We start from the raw sequence: 22,374 nt of genomic DNA on the forward strand, positions 1-22,374 counted from the left end.
TAGTGGCGGAGCTGGTGCCACAGCGCGTGCGCGAAGACATAAAGCTGGGCAGGCCACATTACCTGGGCGTGGCCGAGAGCGGGGCCATCGGTTTCCTTTACGCACGGCCCCGCCTTGCTCTCCGGGTTCCGGCTGAGCAAAAAGGCACTTTAAGTCAGTTTTCCAGACAAAATTAGTACTTATAAACTGTTCTTTAAAAAAAAAAGGCCACTCTCAGGGTTTTTACCCGGCTGGAGATTGATTCACAAAAGGTTACTTGTCTTAAATCGAGGAAGCTTCCGAGATCTTAACCAAGGATGCCTACAATCTTCTTAACATGAACCCAACTTCATGTAAATGCATAAAAATGGTTGCTGGATGTTTGCTTGCGTTTCAATAAACAGCGAAAGCAAAGTTATCCCTTTAAATTTCATCACTTAAATTCTTTGGGATTATGTAATTGACACTGCACAAAATAATGAAAATAATGTGTATAACTCTACTGAACTCCCCCTTTCCTTATAATGAAAACACATTTTAAACATTTTTTAAAAATTAAGATTGGGGTGATTTATTAATCTTGTTAAGAACTCTGATACAAAGCACAGTAAAAGGCCACAGACCAGTAAATAAACAATGTGGCTTTTGGCTACTTTACAACTGCTGCTACGGCACAATCAATAAAACAGGCTTTTTCATAACTTTGAACAAAGGAGTCCAAATGGCAATAAAAGTTTTACTCATTTGTCTGATTAAAGTTTAATAAAGCTTTAAGTATTTCCTGGTTTAAAAATTACCAATCTAAAAGTTTTTTTTTTAAATTTTAGTTAACACTAGATTTACAGATAAAATCACTAGGCTTTGAAGGCAAGGTAGCTGGATCCTATGCCATAAGAAATCTTTCCTCTGAATTTATGAATTAGTAAAGTAGCAGATTGTATTATAGGCCTTGAGTCACTTAAATTTATATAGGTTATTAGCATTATCTTTAAATATACAATATAAACAAAACTGTACACACATGGCATATTAACTTTGTTTTCCAAAACAATAGGCAACTCATTAGCTAAAGATACCATAGTCTGCAAAATCAAAAGGCACATCTGAATGAGATACATGCCCTTTTATCCTCCATGATTGGGTTAGGTAGTCTTTGTTTACATTTTGAAAAAATAATAAACACAGTGCATTCTAATATTTTCATTCTATTTTTCATTTTTGTCTTCAGCAGCAAGTTCTGGCATTTAAGACATGGCATTAAAGAGTTTAAGAACAGTGGGTGTTATTCACAATTCTTCTAAATGTAAAAACTAGAAAACCTCAAAGATGGTCAAAGAAGTTTAAAAATCAGTACACCACAATACCCCCTGTATTTGTGTAAATTCATTGCCTTAAAAAGGCATCTGTTACTCAAATTTGAAAAATTCCACAAATGCACTATCCCCTTTCAGTGCAAACAATATCACTTTAAACCATATTTTACCAGAGTCTACAGTGCAAATATAAATTCTTTATACTGGCCTTTTGGCAGCACTGAGGATCCAAGACAAGGCAATGCTACTGATCACCTGAGGATAATGGTAAAGGACATCTGTTATTTTCATTTTTTCCAATTTTTAAAAGTTTGATCAGTAGCATTTTTGTAAGAGCATTATTTGTAAAAAGTACTAAAATACTATGCCTTTTTTGAATAAATTAAAAAGAAAAACCTTTACAAATACCATTCCAGTGTCAATGACTACATATGGCTAAGGTCATTGAGGAGTTTCTGCATTTTCTAGCAAAGGCAGTCTGTACAATGGGGGATGCGAAAGCTCCCGTTTGTAAGTCTTTGGTGGCAGTTTTGGTAGGTGAGGGCTTGAATTCTGCCGTGGTGGAACAGGGGGAGCTTGAGGATGAGTAAGATTATTGTGACTAGAATTGTGCATATAACATCGACGTGGTACCCTTGGAGAGGGTGTGCTAGGAGGAGTGTTTGGTGAATTTGGACATGTACTAACGTCTCTGAACCAGTCTTGATCTCTATGAGGATGTCCTAGTGGAGGTGGCTGAAGGTTAAATGGATAGTTTATAAAGTGTTCTGGAGGTCGAACGGGAACTGGTGGAGGGGTGTCAGGAAGAGGATCTCTTGGAGGCGGTGGAGGTGGACTATGCAGAGATCCATCAAATGCACCAATAGAAGCAGGAACTCTGGGTTTTACTTTTGGAGGAGGAGGTTGTCTTGGTGGAATAGCAGGGGGATCACCATCAGATTTCATATTTCCCTCAAAAAAAAAAAAAACAACGCAAATTATACTTCTGCTCTCCTGAAAGATTTGTAAAAAGCATTTTTAAAAGACTTAAAAATTCTTATGTGTTAATTTAAATTGATCAAAATAGGTTAATTCATTTTAATTATCACATTTATGAGTAAACAGGTCCAGTTTAATTTTTATACATGAAATTTTTAATTGAAATCTTAGAACTCCCATGTTATCTTGCTTTAGACACTTCAAAAGCGTATGCATTTTAACTACAATAATAGGAAAGTGCGTGGAAAGAATATATAGCTTTGTAGATATGGAAAAAACATGGTGTCAAGAGAACTTAATGTTTAACTTCTGCTTTCTGGCCATTTACTTCTCCATTCCCTACTGAGGCACAGAGTAGGGGTTCTCAAAGTGTGATCTGGGAACCAGAAGCATCAGCAACACCAAGGATTTTGTTAGAAATGCATTAATCAGAATTTCTGGCAACCCATTATATTTTAACAAGTCTTCTAAGATGATTCTGATGTAGCCTAAAATTTGAGAAGCACCAGTTGAAACTCTCAAGAATGCTTTGAATACTAAAATTCTTTCTACCAGAAAGAAAACATATTTTGGAGAATCTGTCAATGTCCAGTTTTTTTAAGAAAAAAAGTACTATGAAAATTAAACCATTATTAAAAATATTTTCAAATAAAATCAAATGATTAAAAAATATAGGATAGTCAAATTATAATCAACAGACTTTCAAGATCAAGCAGTATTATGAATATTGACAACTTTGCATAAGTTGAGAAACCTAAGTCCTATATGACTACCTTGGAATTTGTAGCATCATGATCAAACTTTTTTCGAGGAGGAAGAGGTGGAGGAATCAGCGGCTCTTCACTTAGTTTATGTAAACTACCACACGAACTGAAGAAAGACTCTGGGGGAAAAAGATTAGTTTAACCACAATTTAATAGTGCAGTCATAAAGAAAATTTACAAAATAATAAAATATTAGGGGAAAAATTACCTCTAAACATGCCAAACAGAGTAAGAACTATTTTTATTTTGCTTTATTTCTTTTGTTTTTGTCATATGATTAAAAAATATCTACAATTATGGACCAATTCCTTCTTTGATATCTCAGCATATAATTACAAAGGCAGTAACCATGTCTTGTATGTCATTATTACGGAGGATTGGATTCACAAGAACCAGGTAAATAAGTTGATGTGGTTCCTTTTACACTTGATCTTAGTCAAAAGGCTGAGAAGCGATGATGTGGTTCCTTTTATTTTTTTTATTTTTTTTTTTTTTTAAAGATTTATTTATTTATTTATTTATACAAGCACTGGGTACAGTCAGAAGCACGGGAGGTTGAGAGAATTCACCAGAGCCAGAGCGGGGAGCAGAGCAGGCAGAGGGGCCGAGGTACACTGCTGAGGGGAGCAGCGGGCGGCAGGAGAGGTCTGGCACCATGTGAGACCCTTACCCGGTGGCCGGGGAGCAGCGGGCGGCAGGAGAGGTCTGGCACCATGTGGGACCCTTACCCGGTGGCCGGGGAGCAGCCAGGGATCGAACCGGCGCTGCAGAGGCTACGGGCAGCTTCGCAACCCAGCACTCAACCGCTGCGCCACCGGGAAGGCCCTGTGGTTCCTTTTAAATACAGAGTATGAACTGCTTATGGGACATCCAAGCAGAGATGTCAAACTCTTTATTTCTTATCAAAAACTTCTATTCTGATGATGTTATGCCTCAGTTACCCTGGAGCCTTTGTTGACTGAAAAATGATTGTAACTGAAGCAGTTGCTCAAAAATTAGAGATGGAAGTCACATTTTGAGAATCATGAAGTTCTCTGCTAACTTGAAAATCCCATGGAGCACTTGTCTATTTGTTCTGCCTATTATGAGAAATAACCTTCTATTTAATTTATTGTTATTTATAAGGTATTCTTTGCTGCAGCAAGTATATACGAGTTTAAGGATTGAGAATGTAGGATAATATGTGGAAGAATTTTCCTCATTTTTGTTCAGTGTCATACCTCTCCTACCTAGAATGGTGCCTGCAATTTTAAGGCAATTAAAAATTATGCACAAATAATTTATGAGTGACTGATTTGGACTTCTAAACAGCAAGAATGAAAGCTAGAAGATATTCAATATTCTGCTGATATATATATGTAAAGGTAGGAGAAATGCCTTCAAGATTCTGAGTGAACCTATAAAACTACTAACACAGTAAAACCACTAACAAATATATGATTGTATTTATACAAAAGCAAGAACTTAAAAATTTTATATTCGACTGGAGACTATAACCCTATCAAAATAAGGGAGCTTATCAAGGAAGAAGACAAGGTATCCAAAAAATAAGGATCCAACACAGGAGAGAGGGAAAGGGAATTTTTAGAATAACAATGAAAGGATAACAGCTGGATCAGAGGCTGGGACAACAACCAGCCTATACTGAAGCAGGAGGACAAAAGGACATGAGGAAGTTCCTAAGTTAAAAAGGAAAAAAAGACATCCTGATAGCTTCCCATATTGCTATGACCTTGTGGAAAGCTGTACTATGAAAGGGTGTAGGAAGACTGAGCAATACATGTTTTAAAAAAAATTAAAAGACAAAAAAAACCCCTAAGTGTCAATGAGGTTATTATTAACTTTAGAAAACAGCTGTACAAAAAAAGCATAAGTATACCCTGCTTGACTTCACAATGATAACATTATCTGTTATGTGATAAGTATATTAGACAAAGAAAGTAAAGGCCAAAATCCTCATCTACTCTAATAGGAAATCAGTAAACACTGTCTAAAAGTAATGATTCAGGGCCTCCCTGATGGCACAAGGGGTTAAGATGCAACCTATGAAGCTATCTGCAGCTACTGCAGCACAGAGTTCGATTTCTGGCCAGGGAGCAACCCAAATGGCAACCCACATGGCACGCAGCAGACCTCTCTGACTTGCTGGCTGCTCCCCTTAGCAGTGTATTTCAGTCAGTCTGCCTGCTCTGCTCACCACTCTGTCTCTGGTGAATCCTCTCACCCCCCCCCACCTCTGGCCTGTACCCCAGTCCTTGTATGCATAAATAAAAAATAAATAAAAGTAATGATTCAAAAGAGAAAACATATATAAAAATGTCATTTAAAAATGTGGACTTGTCAATGGAGAAGAAGTAAAGGAGTGGGAAGACATGAGGTAGGGAACTGCTATTAATTTCATTTTAAGTATTTCAGCACTATTTGCCTTTTAAACTCTGAATACATATCACACTGACAAAAATTAAATATTTAAGACTAAACTACCTTTTCTCATAATAAGTACTCCCCTACTAACATTTAAATGACATGCATTTTAGCATGATAAAAGAAGTCCTACCCCAATTAAGAATATTATATTTGAAGCTGCTGTGTCCTTGGGATTTTTAACTTTATTTTTTTATTTTTTTTTTTTAAAGATTTATTTATTTATTTATACAAGCACTGGGTACAGTCAGAAGCGTGGGAGGGTGAGAGAATTCACCAGAGCCAGAGCGGGGAGCAGAGCAGGCAGAAGGACCGAAGTACACTGCTGAGGGGAGCAGTGGGCGGCAGGAGGGGTCTGCGCGCCATGTGGGACCCTCTTCTGGTGGCCGGGGAGCATCCGGGGATCGAACCGGCGCCGCAGAGGTGGCGGGCAGCTTCGCAACCCAGCGCTCAACCGCTGCGCCACCGGGGAGGCCCGGGATTTTTAACTTTAAACAAATGACCATAGAAAGCTGACAGCACTTTTGTTATACATTATGGTGTTTTACTTAAATATTTTACTTAAAATATTACTTTAATGTAATGTGACAAAATAAATGATGGGAGGCTTGCCTGGGAACTTGATAAACATTTAGTATTTTATTACTATGGGAAAATAAACTGGAAGGGGCAGGAGAAGAGGAGAGGTAACTGACATGAAATTACTACTCATTCTGTGCCAAGCAATGTGCTAGGTGCTCTACATAGTTCATTTCATTCTTGACTAATTTGGGAATGATCAGTAATTTGTTCATGTCACATAGCCCCTAGAATATAGGCAAGTTATAAAATAATGAAAACTATAATAAAGTTGTAAGCAAACAATTTATTTATAAGAATTTGATTTCTTTAAATTTTTAAGTGTTGCTAAAACACAAATATTCATACACAAATTCAATCAAGTCAATTATTACCTTTACAGTCATTTCATTAGAATGAACTCAAATTCTTACTTACTTGAATGAGGCAAAAGGACTGGAGCAAATATGCTATTGCTGCCTATTGAAATGAAAAAAAAAATTTTAAAAGGAAGGTAATAACTATGAGTTTATTTTTAAAATATGTTTTTATGTAATAACACACAGAGCAAAGGATTTTATCATTTTAGTTTTAAAGAAATGAACCTAGTACTCTTTGTACTTCTAATTTTTTTTTCTTGGTTAGCATAAGTGGTTCCCACTTTATTAGTTTCTTTTTAAATTTTTTTCACAGAACTTATCTGCTTAGTTTCTTATTCATACTCTTGCTCCATTATGAAGCCAAAAGGTACCAAATAAATCTGTGGTGGATAAATTAGAAAATAATATGTATAAACCATGTACATATGATGTTTTACTACCTTGTGTTAACACTATTTTCACATTTAGAAGTCATTTTCCATACTAATATAGTTTGTAAAGGATTATCTAATTCTCTAATTAAAATCATGGGAAGACCTATCTGAAACATAAGATTTCTTTTTTACCAAATGATTTACAGCAAATACATACCACATGAGCTGTTGAGATCCACATCTAAAAACACACTAAGGTCTGAAGAAGCAGATACTGGTGGAGTAGATGGTGTATTTGGAGAGGTTGGTGCTGACACTGTTGATTCAAGCTCAGTTTCAGCAATTCGACTAAAGCTCATTTTACATGGTTCTCTTTCCAATGGTGTTGGATGACCTCGTAAAGTGCCTGAGGTAGAGCCATGCCGGCCTGTATTAGGCCTTATTCCAGGAGATTTTAAAGAGAAGGTTGATTTCCTAGGCTAGGGAAAGCAAACACAATTACCATTACTAACTGCCATGTAGTTTATTTTTATGGCTTGGAGCTTTCTTATTAATTATCAGCAATCATCTGTGAGGACGTCCTATTACATTCTAGTAGTACACTTCGGGATATGACTGGCTTGATTTTAAGATGATCTTGAACATAAGTAAACCTTTTTTCATACTACAGAAATCAAATTCTTTAAAATCAGTGTGAAAGCAACTTTTTGCTCCTAAAACAATGAATCTAAATATCTTCAAATCATCAATATCAACTTCACAAGTATTTACTGTGGACATAATATATGCAACATAGGAGTTTCAGAAAAATAAAAAATTCTTTTGTTCTTCCTAATAGTAAAGGATGAACCTCCATAATAGTACTTTAATGTGTTTGGAGAAAATTTCTCTTATTGTCTGCCACCCTCACATTTTACCCCCTTTAAAAAACTCAGTTGGAACATAGTGAAAAAACATGGAACTCAGATTCAGATACCTGGAGTTAAAAGTCTCAGTTCTGCCAATACAGCTTGAAAAAGTTATTTAAATTCATTGAATCTCAGTTTTTATGTTTGTAAAATGAGAATAGAATCATATAATTTTTGTGAATATTAGGTAAAATAAAACTACATAGCTTATTGCTTGGCCCAAAGTTGATATACAAGTACTTTTACTTCTTTCCACATCTGACTTCACTTTCAACTACTCAGACTTGATCTTTTACTACTTCTGTTGCTACTGCAAACACAAAGAATAACTGGAACTATGCCAGTAAATTCCAGTGAGAGAAGTGGGTCCCAGTGGCAACCATGGGATATGGTACCCTCATAGCAGACGGTCAAACTAGAAGAAACATCGATACATCTGCTCACTGTTCCTTTTCATTTCCTTCCATCTAGATACTTGCATTTTAGGCTCTCACTTTCACAGTTTTCCCCTTCATATTAAGAAGGATCAAAAGTGGGCAAGCACATGGTACTAACACAAAGAATAAACCTTATTTTATCAAAAAGCGAAAGATCTTCCCTGCTGCATATATACTTTTAAATATAGGGCCTCCCGGGTGGCGCAGAGGTTGAGCGCTGGGTTGCGAAGCTGCCCGCAGCCTCTGCAGCGCTGGTTCGATCCCCGGCTGCTCCCCAGCCACTGGAGGAGGGTCCCACGTGGCACGCAGACCTTTCCTGCCGCCTGCTGCTCCCCTCAGCAGTGTACTTCAGTCCTTCTGCCTGCTCTGCTCCCCGCTCTGGCTCTGGTAAATTCTCTCACCCTCCTGCGCTTCTGACTGTACCCAGTGCTTGTATGAATGAATAAAATAAATCTTTAAATAAATAAATAAACAAAAAACAAAACAAATAAATAATTAAATGAAAATCAATCAATCAATCCTCAAATCATTGAGGAAAAAAAATAAAAAAAATAAATACTGTAGTACTGTAAAACATTTAAAAACAACTATTCAATGTAAATTACAGTTTTAATGGAAATAGGCTGTAGAACACTGAGGATAATATTGTTTTAAAGAACAAAACAATTTTTCCAAAATTGTAATGGACTTACAAATCGAGGTGGCTGTTTGCAGTTTCGGGGTTCAATTTCTAGTGACTTGTTGAACAAATAATCTGTAAACTCTTTTTCAGAAGCACTTCCCATGGGGTTAAGATTTTCAAAGAATCTCTAGAATTAAAATATTCATACATACATATTTTAGAATTCATTAAGTCACTGTTCATTTCATCAGTTTAAGACAAAAAATGTTGAGATAATAATGTCTAAAAAATCCACAAAGATTGCTGATTCCAACCTCTCTATTTTTGCATAAAATTATATTATTTCTATGGAAGTTGTATATTTTAGTCTTAAAGTTCTATTAAGAAGATGAACAGATTTTCATTTATTATAATCTTAATGGTTCCGTATCCCTTAGTTAATAAACACTATTTCTACTCATTATCACAACAAAATGATCACCAGTAAGTTATCAAAAATGTTTATTAATCACACATAGCAAAACTTTGATAATCAGGGTAAAAGTGAAGATCAACTGAATCAAGATCTATTCAAAAGTAATTTCAAGAATATTTATAAACTTATCCATGCTAACTTATAGTAAAATAACCTATATGTCTTTTCAATAAAGTTTACTAAGCTGGGCCTCCCTGGTGGCGCAGCGGTTGAGCGCTGGGTTGCAAAGCTGCCCTCAGCCTCTGCAGCAGTGCCCATTCGATCCCCAGCCTGCCACCCACTGTTCCTCTCAGCAGTGTACTTCGTCAGTCTGCCTTCTCTGCTCTCCCCTCTGGCTCTGGTGAATTCTCTCATCCTCCCGTGCTTCTGACTATACCCAGTGCTTGTATAAATAAATAAATATTTTTTAATAAATAAATAAATAAATAAACTTTACTAGGCTTAAACTTAAGTTTTTAAGTAGAAAACTTAGATGGCTGGCAAAGTGCAAAAAGAACTAACCAGAGATTTCAATAATATTATTAGAATCCCCTTATCATATTTTTACTGTGTGTGAATATACAAAGAAAGCATTCTTCTTCCTTTCCTCCTCACCCCCCAAAGAATGTTTTAAACTATCACAGAAAGTCTAGACCACATCTAGAAAACATATTAGCAGTTTACTGAGATATGAATTTTGAAAGTACTATTACAAATATGCCCAACTACAATGCAACATTATTTTTACAGGAAAATATATTGAATCTGGGCTTCAAGAATATATTCCTCAGTACTGTGACACTCCACATCACAGAAGGTTGGTCAGTGGTTAACGAACAAGATAAAACAAATGACCACCAGTAGCCTATCACCATTTTCTTTAGAGTTGGTATCTATGTTTTCATAAAAATGTGCTTTATATTATTCTTTCTTAAGACTTTATTTTGTTCCAAATTGGAAACAAAGAATGGTTACCACCTACAGTTCAGGAAAGTGGGAGTGATGGGGCCATATTCCTGCAATATGGTCAACCTGTAGACTATATCTGAAAGTTAAGCACATTTTTTAATGAGATAGGTAAAGTTATTCTGATTAATAGTTATATGTTCTGAATGTAAAATAAGCATAATAAAATTTACTTAACACATAGATAATATATTTTTTTCTAATTTAGAAGGCATCTACACCTTATAGAACCACAGAATCAACATAATCAACTACTGCTCATGCGTAGTTTCAAAAATCATCTCTTGCTATGTGTGTGCATACGTGCACACACACACACACACACCCCACTCTCCCAGACTGTCTCTATTTAAACCCAGTGTTCTTATAAAAGGAATTCCTTAATGATTTTTGGCACATGTAAAATAGCTAAAATGGTTATCAATCAATGATAGTACTAGAGGTGGATGTTATTTTTACTACATGTACATCAGAAAGTTTCTCTCATCTCATCATTCTCTTTTTTGGAAGTGTTACTTGAACTAGCAGCACAAAGAAGCAAGAGAAGGTACCTAATAATATTAGTAACTATAGACTGTTAATACAGACTAGCAATACTTAACACTGATACGATTATTTAACTCGTTTTCATAGCAAAATCATAGCATAATGTGTGATTATGAAATTTTGTAGATTGAAGAGGATTTAACATGTTCTCTTTTAAAGATAAAGAAAATACTTACCCTTATTTCTGGTTCTATTCGTAAACAGTAAGGTTGATTCTGATACTGTTGAATTTCTCCAGTAATTTCAGCTACTTTTCTCCTCTTACTGAAATTGATTAGATCTTTCCCTTTCTTTTTCAAAAAATCGTTATTTCCTTCTTCAGTCTTCAGAATATTTGTTAAATATATTCCTAATCAAATAAGTATTTGAAAAAAAGTTATGAAATTGGTTATTTAACCATCAGGAAAACAGTTGATCTAGTAAAGTTGAAAGACATCCTATAATCCAACAATTCTACTCCTAAATTGTTAAGTCTCTGAAAACCTTTATCATTAATTCCACATTAAGAATCTTTCTTAACATAGGAAGAAGTTGAAATGAAATGGGCCTCCCTGGTGGTGCAAGGGTTAAAGTCTCAGTGCTATCAGGCTAGCACCAGCCACTGTGGCATAAGTTTGATCCCTGGTGGGGGAGTTAACCCACATGGTACAGCAGACCTTTCCTGTTTCTCCTGCTGCTCCCCTCAGCACTGTATTTCAGTAGATCCACCTGTTCTGCTCCCCACTTTGACTCTGGTGAATCATCTCACTCCCATACCCCTTGCCTAGACCCCAGCTCTTGTATATATAAATAAAATAACTCTTAAAAAGAAAATTAGGGTTTAGAAAATCACAATTTGCCTAAAATAAAATGGAAGATTCATTCACAAAGTCTAAATTGTGTTAAATCTATTCTAATGATTTTAACATTTGTTTATATATATCTATGCCAGTAATCTAAACTGATTCCTGCTTAATTTTAAGCTAATTTTGGTTCATAAGACTACAGATATATAAACAAATTCTGTTTTCCCAAAGTCTATAAACTTAGATAGAAAAATAATTACTCCTTCTTCTTGGACAGCAAGAAAAATTTTAAGTTTTTTCTTCATGCATAATTACTGATTCATTTAGATAAGTCGTTCTCAACTCGGCACAATTCTGTCTCCCAGGGAACATTTGGGAATGTTTGGAGACATTTTTGGTTATCACTATGGTGTGTAGTCACAAATGGTTGCACATATGACCTGGAGTTGAAATGTCTGAATGTTCAAAATTCACAGGTTGAAAACCCAATGTCCAATGTGAAGGTATTAGGAGGTGTGACTTCTGGAATATAAATCATGAGGATGGAGTCCTTATGAGAATGGGATTAGTCTTCTTATTGATACCCCCCACATAGCTCCTTACAACAACTCTCTGAGGTAATGATAATTATTTTGTAGATAAGGAAATAGAGTTCAAGTTTCATTTATCAATACAGAAAGCTGATTAAAACAAAATGAGCTCAGATATAAAATCAGGAGAATTTCCTGTACGGGTAGATCTTTTTTGGCTATTACCTACTCAAAATATAAATCCACATTTAATGACTTACCAAAAAAAGGCACACAAGGTGGATTGATTGACTTAAGTTTTACTAGGTATTTTTTAAAGTGATCTTGACTTAGTTCCACAGCTTCATCCAAAATTCTCCTTTTTCTTTCCTGCAATGCCTTTAAAATATATAAATTGGTATAATTTTTTTGTACAATTAAATCATTTTATGGATGCAGAGCTTTTGAATTTTATAAAATTCTGCAAATATCTGAAAAATGCATTTTTAATTAAAAGATTAGCAATCCATTCTACACACACCTGAAATTATTTACCTATAAAAGTTTAAAAAGCTAATTTTTTAAATATAAAGATTCAGTAATAAAATAATTATTTCTTAGGATCTTATTAGTTATAATTTGCCTGAGTTTCAAGTTATAGCTATAAGAGAGAAATGAAATTAATCCCTCAGCATTCAAATATTTTTCTACTGAAAAGGTCTTTTGGAGCTAAGGGTGAGATCTTAGTGAAGACAGACAGTAGGAATAACAGAAGAAATGAACAAAAATTTAGTAAAGCAAATAAGCAGTCATTTCTTTTATATTTCATTATTATATTTTCTTATTGAAAATTATTTTCAATACCTGATAAGTAAACACACACATAGAAATCCACAGCAAACACTATATTTGATACAGAACCATTTGATGTATTTTCTCTGAGATAATGAAAAAGGAAATGTGCATCATGACTTTTATTCAGTATTAATACAGAAATCCTAACTAGCTCAGACAGAAGAAAGGTCTAGAAAAAGAAACATATGTCAGTATTTACAGTAGATGTGATTGTACATATAAATCTACAGAGTATTCATGAAGAAATATTCATGAATATAAAACCTAATCTTTGAATACCAGAGTATTCATGAATATAAAACCAATATACAAAAATCAGTTGCATTTCTAGATATCATCAATAAAGAAAATAAGATTTTAAAGAATATTCTAATATGAATAACAAAAGAAGTGTGAAATCTTCATCAAGAAAACCATAAAACTTTATTAAATGAATAAGCTAAATGGTGAGATATACCACATTCATGGTTGGTAAAACTCAATGCTGTAAAAATATCAGTTCTTCACGAACTGATTTATGGAGTCACTGCAATTCCTATCAAAATTTCAACTTATTTAAAAATAAAGCTTGATCTGATTGTAAAATCTGTACAGAAGGGCAAGGATCACAAACAATTCTCCCTTCTATGACAGAGGACTACTGATGCTTTCATGGTGGACATGGTGTGAACATACACATTTGCAAAGGTGTGAACCTATACCCCTAAAACATATACTATGTTGTAAATCATTGTTACCTTAATAAACATATTTTTAAAAAATACTAAGTCCCCCTTGAAAAAGAGTAAGATTGGAGAAATCCTATGATATTTATCAAGAACTGGTATAAAGTTATGGCAATTAATCATGTGTTACTGGCATAGGAAAAATCAAATGCATCTAAGGAAATGCAGAGGGACCAGAAACAGGCTCACACTCAATTAACCTGCACTACAGATCAATGGGGAAGAATGAACTTTCAATAAAATGTAGGGGAGTAACTGGCTACCCATACTAGAACAAAAAAATGAAATTATTCAATTCCAAACTGATCCATTTCCAGATGAAAGATAAAACATTAATAGAGGATTTTGAAACAAGACACAAAAAGCACAAATTACAAAGGGAAAATAAACAGTAGTAAGAACTTTTGATCATCAAAAGACACCATTAAAAATGGTGAAAAGGTAAGAATCAATCTGGGAAAAGATATTTACAACACACACAACTGACAATGTACTGACATTGTATTTAAGAGAACTAATGCAATTTCTTCATAAAACCCTCAACAAAACATTGTTTAAAAATCTCCACAAGAAGAAATACAAAGAACCATTAAATATTTCAAGAGATTCATGCTCATTAGAAATTAGGAAACTCTAAACCAAATCACAAGATAGGAAAATTTAAAAGAACTGTCAGTACAGTGTTGGTCAGAATGTGAAATAACTAGAACTCATGCATTTCTGGTGGGATTTAAACTAGTACAATTACTTGGAAAACATGTGCCAGCATCTAATAAAGCTGAAGATACCCACAACTCACCACCCAGTAAATCTATTTCTAGGCATAGACCTAAAGAGTATTTGTACATACCAGGATGTTGGTAGAAAAAAAAAATTCATGACAATATTACTGGAAACAATCCAAATGACTATTAAGTAATGACTGCAATATGAAAAAGCCATCAAAAAGAATGAACTACATAGCTATCAGACACAACATGGGTAAGTCCTAGAAATACAATGTTGAATAAAAAAACTTAGAAGAATCATATTTATATATATTTAGAAAAAGCAAAATGAACATATCATTTAGAGATACAAATAGTAAACTACAGAAAAAAACCAAGAGAGTGATAAGCACAACATTCAGAATGGTAAGTTGACTCAGAAGTGGCAAGGGAGGAGATAGAATTAGAAGGCATTCTTAAACTGGATGCCATGTATACAGGTGGTGCTATTATTTTTATTCTTTATACCATATATAAATTTTTGCAAATATTATTTTGTGCCCAATATTTTTAGCAACTAAAGCTTAAATTATCAAAATAAATGCATTTCTAGTCTTTTTAAAATCAGGATTGAAATTATTAATCTATTAAGTAGACTAAAATTTAGCAATATTTATTAATCTTTAATAAAGTTCATACAAATTAATAAAATTCATACATCTAAATAGAAAAACAGATGCACGAAAGTACTCTTTATTTCTTTCTAATCACATAGTACTGAAAGAACCAATGTTAAGAAAAGAATAGGAACCCTTCCACACTCAGACCTCATGCAACTCCATTGACATGTTTAGGATTTGTTCTACTCTATTAAAATGAAATCCTATTATATTCATTATTTGAAGTTTTAAAAATAACTTTCCCTCCTAAAATACCACAATATTTTTCTAAAACGATAAACTATTTTTTTTCTATAGCTGAACAATATTTCACATTACAAGTATAGGATAAGCATTTAACTACATTTTTGTACATTAACATTATAGTTTGGTGATTTTAATTTCTTGGTTCAAGAATATGTGTTTTAACATATGTTGTCAGATTTTTTTCCCAGAAATACTGTACTGCTTCACATTCTCCAAGGTTATATATTTGTATAAGCTTAGTTCTTAATTTTTTATACTTCACTTAGTAAAAAAAAAAAAAAAAATTCTAGGAGCAAAAGCAAAGAAAGATGTCATGTTTAACTGAAAAAAAATGGTAAAACTTTCACACATAACATTATATAAATTTTTAATTTAAAATGAAGATAAAATGAAGACAATAGAAACTGAGAAAAATGTGAATGTTTGACTAAGTGTTAATATCTTTACTATATAAAAAGTTAATAGAAATCAGTAAGATGTAAATATACAAATAGAAAAGTGAGAGGATACACATTATAAAGATTATTAAAATGGCCAAGAAATACATGTTAAAACATTCAACCTTACTAGTTATTTTTCAAAAAAAAATTTAAAAAAAAGTGTTTTGTTTGTGCTTTTTTTTGCCCATAAAACCTGTAAAGAAATTTTTAATATGGCAGCATTCACTGGTATTTGAACATACCTTGTGAGAAAGCACCTTGACAAAAGTATCCCAAGTCTTAAAATGTACAAATACTCTGACTAGTTCTAGATGTTTATTTTAGGAACCAAATTCTTAGAGATTTCTGTAGATGGATGTTATATGTTAAATGATTTATCACAGCAAAAAATCAGAAATAAGTTTCTCATAAAGAGTGATGAAATAAATTATTGTTTGTTTATAGGACAAAAACCACCTACTTATTAAAAATTTGTTTTTGAGAGCCTCCCTGGTGGTGCAGGGGTTAAAGTCTCATGCTATCAAGCTATCACCAGCCACTGCTGCATGAGTTCAATCCTGGCCAGGGAGCTTAACCCACATGGTGTAGCAGACCTCTCCTGTCTTGCCCGCTGCTTCCCTCAGCAGACTATTTTAGTCAATCCACCTGTTCTTCTCCCCACTCTGTCTCTGGTGAATCCTCTCACCTCCTGCACCTCCGGCCCAGATCTTGTATATATATATAAGAAATAAATCTTTTCAAAAAATTTGTTTTTGATTGCTGAGTAATATTCCACATCTTCTTGATCCAGTCATCTATTTTTGGGCATTTGGGTTGGTTCCATAGCTTAGCTATTGTAAATAGTGCTGCTATAAACATAGGGGTGCAAGCAATTTGCAGCAACATGGATGGAGCTGGAAGGGATCATGCTCAGCGAAATAAGCCAGAAAGAAAAAGAAAAATACCAGATGGTCTCACTCATAGCAGGAATTTAAAAAACCTAAATAAGGCACAAGGAAAAAGACTAATTACAATAAAGTAAAAATCAAAATCAACAAGCAGCTATAAACCAGAGACACACTATGGGGGGGAGGGGGGTGTAGGGGAAGAGGAATTAGGGTCAAAGTAAGGGGGGTGGGAATTGTATGGGGAATATAACCAAGATGAAAATGCATAGATTGTGCAAAAATGAAAAATGATGTAAAAAATATATAAAATTTTAAAAATTACATTAAAAATTACATAAATAAATAATAAATTTTAAAAAGAGAAAAAAATTATTTTTGAAGATAAGCTAATAAAACAGGAAAATGTTTATGATAAAAAGATACAGGCCATAAAAATCTATGTATGATTTCAACTTTGTAATTAAAAATTTATTTTTATTTACAATACTTTCTATATCTACATTTAATGTATCATCCAAAAATTTTTTTCAAATTTTTATTTAAGGGTCATGATCTAGGGTGGATTTTAGATCTTGTTGAAAGTAGGCTTATCTATGGACTGCACAATTTTCTTAAACACTAAACATATGCTATTTTATAATTTAAAAAAATTTAAGTTTCAGAAAGGGTTCTTCTCCAGGTAACTCTTTTTTTTTTAATTATATACCAAACATGATTAATTTATATATTTATATTTAAAATCACTTGTCATTTATTGGAAACTATCAATATACTATAAAAAAATTCATTTGGAATGTTATTACATTTAGGTCAGCATTTTTTTTTTAAAGAATTATTTATTTATACAAACAAGAACTGGGGTACAGGCCAGATGAGAGGATTCACCAGAGAGTGAGTGAGGAACAGAACAGGCAGATGGACTGAAATACACTGCTGAGGGGAGCCCCGGGTGAGTCAGGAGAGGTCTGCTGCACCATGTGGGTCGCCTCCCTGGCCAGGGATCGAACTTGTGCTGTAGTGGCTGCACTGAGCTTCATAGATTGCATCTTAACAACCTTGCACCACTAGGGAGGCCCAATGTAATATGCTTACACTTAGGTAAGCATATTAAGCAGAGTCACAAGTCCCTATACTTTATTGAATCCTAGGATTTACTAGTATATATTGATATATTTTCTAATTTTTTAATATCACTTTACTTAAAGGAATAAGATGGATTTACAAAGGACTTACTCAAAAAGATCAGTAGTAGAAACAATCTCCTTTACATTAATATTATTACCCCCCAAAGAATGAAATACTTAAACCTTAAACTTACCTCAAAGGTATGGTCTAATCTATACACTGACACTGAATTTACTGCACTGACTATCTCCAATACACCATTGAAATTATTCAAATCTTGAAAAACTTGCAGAATTTCTATAATTCTACTTAGCACTGCCACTCGTTCCTCAAAATTTTCTGCTTCCACAATGCACCTAACCAAAAAAAAAAAAAAGTTTTCATGTATTAGAAAACAATTTCCTTAACTTATACAGAAAAGAAACATTTTCAAACATGATTATAGCTTATGTATGTCTTAATATAAAAAAGTAATAAGACAGAGTAAGTAAAAACTTACTTTTCAAACCAGAGAGTAAGATTTGTGGTATGGCGAATCATTTTTAATAAATTTGGAGAATTTATTTCTTTATCTTCTTTGGTCCATACACTCCCTACAAGTTCAGATGGTTGGACTTTCCTGAGGAACCAAAAATGAAAGCAACTCAATTTATAAAGGATTAAGGATTGAGATTATTTAAAGATCTCCTAAAATTTAGTAGGAAAATGACAATCCAAAGATAAATGGACAATCATACAAACTGGTAATTGCAATTCACAGAGGAACAGGCCCCAAGAGCTAGAAATAAAAAATTCTTGCTGAGGGAAAAGAACACTAAATCACAACGAAATCCCATTTTATTCCCATCAGACTATGGATACAAATGTAAATAATAATAATAATAATAAAACAGGAACTCTCCAACAAGATGTGCAAGTAAAAACTAATACAATCACTTTGTAAAGCAATTTGCCAATATATCATAATACTGAAGATACACATATTAGATAACCCAGCAATTCTACACTTAGGTGTATACTCTAGATATACCAGGTAATAAGAAAACATTTAGAAGACTGTTCAGTGAAATACTGTTTTTGCAAGAGTGAAACATTCCAAACAACCTAGAGGCTCATCATCAAGAGACTAGATAAATTATGGAGTATTCACACAACGGAATACCATAAATCAACTAAAATAAGCAAAGCAGAGCTACATTCATCAATTTGAAAAAAGCCTGAAACAATTTAAGCAAAAACAAATCCCAAGATGATACACAATGAAGATCAAAATCATTCCAACTATCTTCTCCGATCACAAAGGCATCAAACTAGAAATAAATCATGAAAAGAAAACAAAGAACCCTCCCACTTCATGGAGAATGAAATCCACTCTACTGGAAGACCACTGGACTAATGAGGAGATCAAAGAAGAAATTAAAAAATCCTTTGAGTTGAATGACAAGGAGGACACCACTTTCCAGAATGTATGAATACAGCAAAAGCAGTAATAAAAGGAAAATATATAGCAATACAGGCTCACATCAAGAAACAAGAAAGAACTCAAAGAAACAACCTAATCTCATATCTCAAAGAGCTAGAAAAAAACAAAAAAAAAACCCTAAAGCCAGTAGAAGAAAGGAAATAATAAAAATCAAAGCAGAAATGAACAAAATAGAAATTAAGAAAACAATCCAAAAGATCAGTGAAACCAAAAGTTGGTTCTTTGAAAAAATAAACAAAATAGACAAATCTCTAGCCAGGCTTACAGAGAAAAAAACAGGAGAATACATATATAAATAGGATTATAAATGAAAGAGGAGAAATCAAAACAGACTCAGTAGAAATCAAAAGGGTAATCAGAGATTACTATGAAGACTTAAATGGAAACAAATTCAACAACCTAGAAGAGATGGACAAATTCCTATAATGATATAATCACCCAAAGCTGGACAAAGAAGAAACAGAACGCCTAAACAGATATTACAAGCAGCGAAATTGAGGCAGTAATCAAAGCACTCCCCAAAAACAAAAGCGCAGGCCCAAACGGCTTCACAAATGAATTCCACCAAACGCTTAGCAGTGAATTAGTGCCTAATCTACACAAACTCTTTCAAAAAATTGAAAAAGAAGGAATACTACCAAATACGTTCTATGAAGCCAATATTATACTGATATCAAAACCAAACAAAGATAGCACAAAAATAAGAAAATTACAGGGCAATCTCCCTAATGAACACTGATGCAAAAATCCTCAACAAAATCCTTGCCAACAGAATCCAACAATGCATCAAAGGGATAGTACACCAGGATCAAGTGGGATTCATCCCTGGGGCACAAGGATGGTTCAACATATGAAAATCAATCAGTGTAATCCAACACATCAACAAAAACAAAAGTAAAAACCATATGATCATATCAATAGATGCTGAGAAAGCATTCGACAAAGTCTAACAACCTTGAAATTCTCGGGATAGTAGGAACATACCTTAACATGATAAAAGCCATATATGACAAACCCACCGCCAATATTATTCTCAATGGCGAAAAGCTGAAGGCCTTTCTTTTAAGATCAGGAACAAGACACTGCTCTTCAATAAAATCCTGGCGGTCCTAACCAGGGCAATAAGACAAGAGAAAGACATACAAGGAATCCAGATAGGGACAGAAGAAGTAAAACTATCACTATTTGCAGATGATATGATAACATACATAGAGAACCCTAGAAACTCCACAGAAAAACTCAGAATAATCAACCAGTTCAGGAAAGCAGCAGGATACAAAATCAACACAAAATATCAGTAGCCTTCCTATACACAATCAATCTGAAGAAGAAGAAATCAAGAAAACCATCCCTTTTATAATTGAAACAAAAAAAAAAAATCAAATACTGAGGAATAAACCTACAAAAGAGGTGAAAGACCTATACAAAGAAAATTATAAAACACTGTTAAAAGAAACAGAAGAAGACACAAAGAAATGGAAAGATATCCCCTACTCATGGATTGGAAGAATTAACTTTATTAAAATATCCATCCTACCAAAAGCAATATACAGATTCAACACTATTCCAATAAAAATCTCAATGACATTCTTCAAAGAAATAGAACAAATACTGATGAAATTCATACGGAACCACAAAAAAAACACGACTAGCCAAAGCCCTACTGATAAAAACAAAGGAGAAAGGAGGTATCACACTTTCAAACTTCAAGCTATACTACAAAGCCATAATAATTACAACAGTTTGGTACTAGAACAAAAACAGACACACAGACCAATGGAACCAAACAGAGAGACAAGAAATAAAACCACACTTACATGGACAACTGATCTTTGACAAAGGAGCTAAGAATATGCAATGGAACATGGACAGTTTGTTCAATAAATGGTGCTGGGAAAACTTGACCACCACATGCTAAAAATTAAACTAGACCGCGACCTTTCACCATGCACAAAAATCAACTCAAAATGGATAAAAGAACTGGACATAAGACCTGAAACCATAACATATATAGAAGAAAATATAGGTAAAACACTACAAGACATACATCGCAGTAACATCTTTAAAGGCTCATCACCCAAAGCAAAGAAAGTCAAGGAAAAGATAAACACCTGGGATTACAGCAAACTGAATAGCTTCTGCGCAGCAAAAGAGACATTAACCAAAACAGAGAGACACCCCACTGATTGGGAAAAAATCTTTGCGCTTCAGTCAACTGATAAGGGACTGATCACAAAGATATACACAGAACACACACAAGTCAACAAAAACAAAATAAATGATCCTCTCAAGAAATGGGCAGAAGAACTTAAAAGACTTTTTCCAAAGAGGAAATGCAAATGGCCAACAGGCATATGAAAAAATGTTGAACATCCCTTATCATCAGGTAAATGCAAATTAAACCCACATTCAGATACCACCCTACACCAGTAAGAATGGCACATATCAAAAAAACAAGCAACAACAAATGTTGGCGAGGATGTGGTGAAAAAGGAACTCTCCTACATTGCTGGTGGGAGTGCAAACTGGTCCATCCACTATGGAAAGCTGTCTGGAGGTTCCTCAGTCTACTGAAAATGGAGCTACTATACAAACCAGCAATTCCACTCCTAGGGATCTACCCAAAGGACACAAAAACATTGACTTAAAAGAATACCTGTACCCCTATGTTTATTGCAGCACTATTTACAATAGATAAAATCTGGAAGCAACCCAAATGCCCCCAAATAGATGACTGGATCAAAAAGATGTGGCATATATACACAATGGAATAGTATTCAGCAATCAAAAAAGATAAACTCATGTAATTTGCAGCAACAAGGATGAACTAGAAGGAATTATGCTCAGTGAAATAAGCCAGAAGGAAAAAGAAAAATATCGGATAGTTTCACTTACAGCAGGAATATAAGGGAACCAAATAAGACATCAGTGTAAAAAAATAATAACAATATAAAATGCAACAAAGCAAAAATGGACAATTATAAATCAGAGACATACTGCGGGGAGGAGGAAGGAGAGGCATCAGAGGGAGGGAGAGAGGGAGGAGCACAGGGGACTGAAGTGATGGTGCACAGGGGCACTGGGGATGGAAACTCTATGGGGACTACACCTGAGAGAGTGGGGGGAAGCAAATATTGTTTAAAAATGAACAATGATGTAAAAAATAAAAAAAATAATATAAAAAAGATGATACATAAGTATATCACCTTCAAAATGTGCAAAACAATGC

At 34.0% G+C, this 22,374-nt stretch overlaps 1 protein-coding gene across 1 annotated transcript in view; it reads right to left on the reverse strand.

Moving 5' to 3' along the window:
- Window positions 1-525: 525 nt before the first annotated feature.
- SOS2 (SOS Ras/Rho guanine nucleotide exchange factor 2) overlaps window positions 526-22,374 on the reverse strand; it is a 75,416-nt gene continuing 53,567 nt past the window's right edge. Inside the window, exons 15-23 of the mRNA XM_037503293.2 lie at window positions 18,162-18,281; window positions 17,856-18,018; window positions 12,279-12,396; window positions 10,880-11,052; window positions 8,808-8,924; window positions 6,988-7,249; window positions 6,455-6,496; window positions 3,044-3,153; window positions 526-2,243 (exon numbers count right to left, since the gene is read on the reverse strand). Coding sequence (XP_037359190.1) covers window positions 1,734-2,243; window positions 3,044-3,153; window positions 6,455-6,496; window positions 6,988-7,249; window positions 8,808-8,924; window positions 10,880-11,052; window positions 12,279-12,396; window positions 17,856-18,018; window positions 18,162-18,281 — 1,615 coding nt within the window. The 3' untranslated portion in view covers window positions 526-1,733. The remainder of the gene's footprint in view (window positions 2,244-3,043; window positions 3,154-6,454; window positions 6,497-6,987; window positions 7,250-8,807; window positions 8,925-10,879; window positions 11,053-12,278; window positions 12,397-17,855; window positions 18,019-18,161; window positions 18,282-22,374) is intronic.

Source organism: Talpa occidentalis, unplaced genomic scaffold, assembly GCF_014898055.3.
Source record: "Talpa occidentalis isolate TD23 unplaced genomic scaffold, MPIMG_talOcc4v2.1 talOcc4.11, whole genome shotgun sequence".
Taxonomy (NCBI): domain Eukaryota; kingdom Metazoa; phylum Chordata; class Mammalia; order Eulipotyphla; family Talpidae; genus Talpa; species Talpa occidentalis.